This window comes from Cuculus canorus, chromosome 15 (genome assembly GCF_017976375.1).
Source record: "Cuculus canorus isolate bCucCan1 chromosome 15, bCucCan1.pri, whole genome shotgun sequence".
Classification (NCBI taxonomy): domain Eukaryota; kingdom Metazoa; phylum Chordata; class Aves; order Cuculiformes; family Cuculidae; genus Cuculus; species Cuculus canorus.
In genome coordinates, this window is record NC_071415.1 from 12278128 (window position 1) to 12285858 (window position 7731).

The following is a 7731-nucleotide window of genomic DNA, read 5'->3' on the forward strand; positions in this document are numbered from 1 at the left end:
AAGATCAGCCCCTCTGCCACTTTGCCAAATGGTGAAGCAGTGCAGAGGCCCTGCGTTGGCCACCTGCGTGTCCCGAAACACCCCACATGGCTCGGCATCAGTGCTCCCAACCGTCATTTCCTTCCTGAAACCCCGCAATCACACTCACCAGCTGTGAATAACACACGTCACCAGAGCGCTGGCATTCTTCCAGATGGCACTGACCCATCCGATCTGCCTCCAAGCCAGCTCAGAGCGACCACCAGCAGACGTGGCTGGTGAAGGCATCACTGACAAACCCAGCTCCCAAAGAGATCCGAGTGCTCTGCAAACCCTGGATGTGGGAAACAGCAGCCCTGAGACAACACACAGAGGCGGGTACATAATTTCTTGGGTTTTTCTTTGACTTCTTTTTTTATTCCTTCCCTTCCTTTGCCGTGACACACACTTCGTATTAAATATCTTAAATATATTAATTTTAAAAAAGTATTAATAAAAAGCTACTGAAGGACACAACTGGCAGAGTGACCAAGGGCAGTGACCCATTGCAAAACATGGGGATGTTTTGAAAAACAGAAAACCCAGAAAACAAATGATAACAAAAAAAAATGGCATTTTTTTGCATACGCACAGCTGGCTGGAATACCCTGGACTCTGGCATTATTGCAAAAACGGAAGGGGAAGCGGTAGAAAAAATATATTCCATTGTACCAACCTGTATGGGGAAGGGAGTTAAGAACAAAAATGAGGAGGCTTTAAACATTTTTGGTATTTCAGATGTTCCCTCCCACACCCACCGCTCAATTACTTTTAGTCTTTAAGCAAGTTTTCTGGCTTGGGGTAGCCAAAGAGTACAAAATCTGCTTCATAAAGCTTGTAGAGCTGCTGCCTCCAAGCCAGTGGGATTTTGGCAAACCAGTCATACTCCCAGCTGCTGGCAGTCCTGTTCCGGTAGCTGGGGGGAAAGCGAAGAAGCCTGTCCACTTTGAGAAGCTGCAATAGATAAGCAGCATCCTCATCCAGCGTCTCCAGCTTCCCAATGAAATCATAGTCTATCTGGCACGGGTGGCACAGGCGGTAAACCTGCCTCCAGTGCTCATTGAAGGGGGCCATCTTTTCTGTCCTGGGATCCAGTAAGTACTGGATGAAGTCAGAAAAGGAGACTTTGAGGCCTGCCCCGAAGGCCTCACTGACAGAGGTGGGAAGGTTGGTATGGTTGGAGTACAGCTTTAGCATGGGGATGGCAAAACGCCGGTAGAACTCCTCATTCTCCAGTTCAAATTTGCTGCGAAAGGCAGAAATGAGGCGGACAAAAGGGTCCCGTACAAAGAGGAACTTAGTGTACTTCTTCAGCTTGATCTTCATGAGGTGCCGGGAGAACTTCCCGTAACGGCGCCAGAATTTGTTGAAGGTCAAGTGGGTGCTGGTGTTGTGGACATGTTCCCGTGGGATATCCAGAGGGTTCCGGTAGGGGACTCCCTGGTCCAGCAGGCTCTCACTTAGCACAATCATCACCCGTTTCCAGTTGGTGCAGGCCACCTTAGGGACGTAACAGTAGATGATGCCGTGGCGGTCATCCACAATCAGGTGGTTGAGCTCATAGTTTGGGATGTCATCAAAGGAGCGCTCCTTGGTAGGAAAGGTGAAGCTGGAATTGGCACAAAACTCTCGCAAAGTTCTCTGCCTCTCTATCTGCAGTTTCTCTTGGTCCAGGCTATCTCTGGCATTGCGCGTAGACCAGTCATAGCCCCGCACGTTCTCCTCCAAATTGCTCACCACAGGCTTGCTTGAGCCCTGGACGAGTAGCTGCTCTGTCTTTCGGGAGATAGAGCTGTTCTGTTTCAGGCTCGAACTAAGAAGCTTTGCCAAAAATTCATCCACATCTGGCAAGGCTTCCCAGTCTTCACCTGCCGTAATACCTGGGATGGCTCCTGAGGAATGAGGCCTGGAGAAGGACGTATGCAGGTAGAAGTGAGCTGTTCCCACGTTGTCCCAGTACACGATGATCAGGAGAATCATGAAGACGGAGACCAGCACCACAGAGAGACGGAGGAGCCGTGCTTTGGTCATCCTGACACCTACTGTGATAGCTGGCTTTCACCTGGATTCACCTCCGGCTTGCAGAGTGAGGCTTGGGATCCAGCATGGTGCTGCAGACTAGGAGCCTGGAAAGGTACCAGAAAAATAAGTTAGTCAAGCTCTTAATCACTCTGGTTTGGAGAGAATGACCTTGCACAATTAAGACTCATCAGGAGACTGACCACAGGTTCCACATGGGGAAATCTTTCAGCCTGAAGTACCTACAGATACCCTACAGAGAAGAGCTGACTGGCCCAAAGGAAGCATAATGTGTTGCCATTTTACCAGTTTGTATAGCTATCATGTCTTTTTTTTATCAGTCTCAAGCTTTTAGAGTCAAGTGATTTCAAGAGAAGCTCTGTTTTCATTTTTTAAATAAATAAAGATTTCAGGCCTAGAGTTTACAAAGAAAAGTTTGAGAGTATTAAAAAATATAAAACTATATACAGAAAGTATGTGGAGCCAACTACCTTTCACACCTCCTTGATTTTTAAACACATCTAATACACAACAGGAAGAAAGGGCGCTCAATTGATTATTTTAACTTTTGATATCACACTGTCATCTCCTCATGAAGATGCTCTGTACCACTGTGCTGAAAACAAAGACCTTATCGGAGTCATAAAAGTACAGCTGAAGATGCCGTTGCCTCAGTGGCTAAAGTAAACTGCTGTCGAGAAAGATCACTGATCTGAACGAAGCACCTTATCTAATCTGTGGAAGGCACCCAGGAGATAACATCGCCACGACCTTTCTTAGTAGCTACTTCATTTTGTCAAGAACAGAGATTATACAAACAGTTCTACAAAAAACCCAAAAAGGGTCCTCATAAAAGCCACCCATCAATAAAAATCTAAAGGAATGACTACTTTTAACTGAATGGCTTCTGAGATCGAGGATGCTCTGCTAAATCTTTGTCCACGTTTGGAGTCTGTTGAGTCAAGATCCCTTTTGCTGGTTTAATGTAATTTATATTTCCATCGCGCTTCCCTAACAACTCATCACCAAGGACAGGTGGGGAGTCCCTGTTAGAGTAGCTCAGAAGACCTTTTCTAGAAGGTGCAGCAGGTTTGGGCTTTTTATTTCAGCCAGTCTCTTCCTTCTACTGCTCCCTGCTTCCCTGCCCCTTCCAGCCCCTTTCCACAGCAAGCTCCTCAGGGGACATCAGTCTCCCGACCCTGCTGCACGCTTTCTGGTCCAAGGCTCCATGCAGAGGCAGGCTAGCAAACCAACCTTGCTCTCTCCCCAAGTCACCAAGGAGCCAGTGCCCACAGCCAGGGAAGAACAACACAGTGAAGTTAGGAGCAGCTATCGGATATTTTGGAAGAGAAACCACGGTTCACTGTTTTACAGTCTCTCTCTGCAAGGTTTAAAGTTTAAAAGGCAAGCGAAAAGGAGCCACTCCAATCTCTTCCTTCCCTCCAAGCACAGCCCAGCCCATGGGTTATAAACACAGAATAGCACCTACGTGCACCAAACAAGAGCCCCCCCCCACCTTTCCACAGATATCTCCGATGCTTTCTAACACTTCAGAACAAACCCTACCAACACCAGCTCTGAAAACAAAATCACTTCAGGGCAAGCTGCCCTGAAAAGCTTTTCAAAACGAAGACTAGGTCTCTCTCTTCTTCCGGAAACACAGTGGTTACTCCTCGGCTAATTCACACACCACCCTTGAACAGCACTAAAGCCATCGCATACAGAGACGTGAAGAATCAGAGAGTCCAGATATGTGAAAGCCCCCAGGGGAAACGTGCTCAGCACCTTTGAAGCTCGCAGAAGCCTCACACTGAATGACTCAAAGAGCAATCTGTGTGGTTGTGTTTACGCCTCAGGGATGCCAGATATTAACAACCCAAGTCCTGGTTTCAAACACTAGACTAAAAGGATTAGAGCAGAACTTAGTAACAAACAGGAACAATATCGGACACGGTTACATATTAGCTCAGCTTGTCCCAAAAAGACATAAAACACAGAACCGAAAGTTTAGGGTTTTTCCACCCTGGTGTATTTATTTACATTTCAGAGGTAGGAAGAGCCAGAAATTCAGTGCGGCTGTAGCCTAACACGTGGCTTTGCACTGCAACACCAAACACTGTGTTTCCTGGAGCCAGGCTCTTATTCTACGTGTGAAGAGCAGCTGGAGGAACTGCAGACATAACACTTTGCACTCTGCCGAGCAAGAAGCAGGTATTAGTCAGCAGTAATTCTCTATGTTTAGATCGACAAGATTGAGGATGAAGCAGATCTAAGAAGAAACACCCAGAGAGATGAGAACAGAGCTAAAGAAGAGGCAAATTACGTATGTGCGTCAGCACTTCAGGCCAAGCATCTCAGTCCAACAGCAGAAGATAATGGAGTGACACTGCCAAGCCTACTGCTTGGCACACTTCTGGGTTTGCATTTTGCCTGAATCTGTTCTTGCTTTCAAGACTGTTAGCTGTTTAGGGCAAGGATTCCTTCCTATTCTGGATGAATAGGATGCCCCCTGCGCACATAATCCCTAGCGCACTGGGTGTCCAACACTGCTTGAAACCTTTAGGTCTGGCTGGAATGCAGCAAGCCCAGAGAGCTGCACGGAGCATCCCTCTCTACCATCCCTACAGCCAGCAGCTCCCGCAGCTTCCACAGCTCTGGGCCATGCAGCAGCCTCCTAGCGTTTCTGTAAAGCTGTCCCACCCCAGTGCGGACAGATCACCCTCTCAGCAGCAGCGACAGAAGCAAACGAGGCGCTGTGTGTGGCACACGCAATCCTCGCGCAAAGGGAAGGAGGGCTCTTTGTCAAAGCCACCACCATAACATAGCTTTACTCAGCACAGCCCACGGGCTCAAGCCTGCTTTCCAGGACACAGCACGTACGCAGCGTTCGGTTTGTCCAAGACGCACAGCAGCGAGCAGCACAGAATTGAAATTACTTAGCGTCTATTAACTCTATCAGTGCCAGAGACGGACCTTGGAAAAGAACAGTAACGCAGCTGAACTACCCACCACGAGAAAAACACGGCACAAAACATAATCACTTGATTGGTTACAATACATCCTCTTCCTGACCACTTCACAGAAGATCCCACACTGAAAGCACAAATTAGAGGTCTCTGTGCACATCAGAGGGAACGCGCCTCCATCCTCCCCTTGCCAGAATCAAAAGGAAAAGCCTCCAGGAGGAGCCAAGAATTTACGTTCAAGTTTAACCCAAAGCCACCAGCCAACAAGAATGTGCACCAGGATCCACACAAAGCTGCTTCTGCGACACGACGCTTGCAAACGGGGAAATGGACCAAGTGTTATAATCAGCCTGCAGAGTCCCCTGAGCAGCCATCCCATGACCGCGTCCAACCTTGAACCTGGCCTGGGTGTGCACCAAGGACTCTTCTCCCCCCTCCCAGGCCCGATGACACTGAGGATCAAGGTCGCTGGTTCCATCCGCTCCTGCCACAAGCTATCATGTCAAATAACCATGTCTCAAACCCTCATTTAAAACCAGAAAGCCAGGATGTCTCTCCAGAGCTCTTAGTGCAAAAGGTACCGCAGATGCAACTCCTCAGGGATTTGGAAGCCTTATTTGCCTTCCCCGCCCGTTAGTAACTGTTTGTCCTCAGGAGAAACAACAGCTTAAGTAATCCCCACCTCCTTCTTCCTCTCCCCTCAGCTTTGTGTAATAACTACACTCTCTTGCAGCCTCTCACTGCATGAGAAAGTTAACTCCAACTTGCTTACAGGAGCTGTGAGGCCCAGAGAAAGTAAAGGAGCTTGCACACCGGTACCTACTGGAGACAGGGGACAATCAGCACTCTCTATAAACAGCGATGGCTTCAAAGTGGCTGTGCCTCCGAAGACTTGGGCGCAGATTCCATCTCTTCTTGCTCTGCGCTTCCCCAGCCTTGACCCTCTCCCATTGCTCCTCACTCCCCGCAGGGAAGCACACGGGTCAGGTACTAAGCACGAGCTCACCTCCTCCAGCGCCCACTCCTTCTAAGACAAGAAGACACAGGATAGTAAGCTGCTTCCTTGGGCTTTGCCTACTTCTGAAGACAAAGAGGTGGAATGAATGAGAACTTTAAAAACACATACAAAATCCCAATTTCAAATGGATACTTTCCCTTGGGGCACCTGCATTCACCTGCAACTGCTGAATGCACGCGGCCACCTTTACCCATGCATCACAGCACACGCCGCTACCAGTTACGCTTAGGGAATAACAAGGCTCTAAAGAAATGGAACCAACTTAACCTCCTGCAGGTGCAGAACGAGCTCCCATCAGCCAAAGCAGATGGACACCGTACCAATAACCAGAAATTCATTTCACGTGCTGGGCCATCACTCAATAAATCACTTCTCCTCAGCCTTCCAAAAACCCAGCGCCCTTTGCAGAGCAGGTTTTAACCCACATAATGACATCAATGGTTACATCGATATAAACGCACAATGTAAGCAAAAAACAGGGCTTGCATTGCACGTTTTAACCCGACTTAGCACGTAACTGGAGACCAACAAAAGCACATCCTAACCTACAGAGCTGTCCCAGCACCTTCCCTTCCATCGCTGCCACAAAGCCCGGTTTGTACGGGCTCGGCAGCACCGCTCGCCTCCTTTTTAACATCCCTAAGTTGTCTCAGTAACCACATTACGACGATTTCCACCAGGAAACTCCCAAAAAGCAGCATGTCCCGTTCGTTCATTACCTTTGTCGCCAACTTCGAGCACGCCCGGCCTCTCAAAGGCAGGGAGAGCCCCGGCGCCCCCCGAGCCCCACAGGGAGCAGCAGAGGCAGAATCCAGCCCCTGCCCCCCCGCACCGCCTCCTAAAACACCCCATTTAAACACATTTTCCTACTGTTTTAGAGCTCAGCTCCGCTCGGAACTTTGGTGCGCCAAGTTTAAGCGGGATTAACCCCGTTAGCAGCCGCCTCTGCGGAAGCCGCGCTAAAAGCCGGGCTGTGCGGGGGATGCAAAGCCGCCCCGAGGATGCTCTGCGATGGGCTTCGCAGCCCCCGAGGGGACCCGGCTGGGGGGAGGGGGGGCGAGGAACGGAGCCGCCGCAGCCCCTACCTGCCGTGCCCCAGGGCAGCGGCACCTTCCTCTCCTCCTCCTCCTCCTCCTCCTCCTGCCCGTCCCGCCGCTGCCCGAGCGCTGCCGCCTCTCGCGAGACGCCGGGCACGGGGGGTCCCCGCGGGGCCGCGGCGCAGGCGCCGCTCCGCCCGCCGGCGGGAGGAACCGCGCCCCGGCACCGCCGAGCCTGCCCTGCTGCCCCCCCCACAGCACCGCCGAGCCTGCCCTGCTGCCCCCCCCCGGCACCGCCGAGCCTGCCCTGCTGCCCCCCCCACAGCACCGCCGAGCCTGCCCTGCTGCCCCCCCCCCGGCACCGCCGAGCCTGCCCTGCTGCCCCCCCCAACAGCACCGCCGAGCCTGCCCTGCTGCCCCCCCTCACAGCACCGCCGAGCCTGCCCTGCTGCCCCCCTCACAGCACCGCCGAGCCTGCCCTGCTGCCCCCCCCCGGCACCGCCGAGCCTGCCCTGCTGCCCCCCCCCAGCACCGCCGAGCCTGCCCTGCTGCCCCCCCCCCCGCACCGCCGAGCCTGCCCTGCTGCCCCCCCCCCAGCACCGCCGAGCCTGCCCTGCTGCCCCCCCCCGGCACCGCCGAGCCTGCCCTGCTGCCCCCCCACAGCACCGCCGAG

General features: G+C 51.9%; 1 protein-coding gene across 2 annotated transcripts; it reads right to left on the bottom strand.

Moving 5' to 3' along the window:
• Positions 1 to 356: 356 nt before the first annotated feature.
• On the bottom strand, positions 357 to 7235 carry CHST12 (carbohydrate sulfotransferase 12). Of its 2 annotated transcripts, XM_054081029.1 has the most exons (3): positions 7107 to 7123; positions 5827 to 6027; positions 357 to 2144 (listed from the first exon to the last, which is right to left on the bottom strand). In XM_054081029.1, the coding sequence occupies exon 3, from the start codon at positions 2047 to 2049 to the stop codon at positions 790 to 792; it is 1260 nt and encodes a 419-aa protein (XP_053937004.1). In that variant the 5' UTR covers positions 2050 to 2144; positions 5827 to 6027; positions 7107 to 7123; the 3' UTR covers positions 357 to 789. The 2 variants fall into 2 exon arrangements, with proteins under 2 accessions (XP_053937004.1, XP_053937003.1); XM_054081028.1 differs by lacking the exon at positions 5827 to 6027 and having other exon boundaries at positions 7107 to 7235.
• Positions 7236 to 7731: the final 496 nt, after the last annotated feature.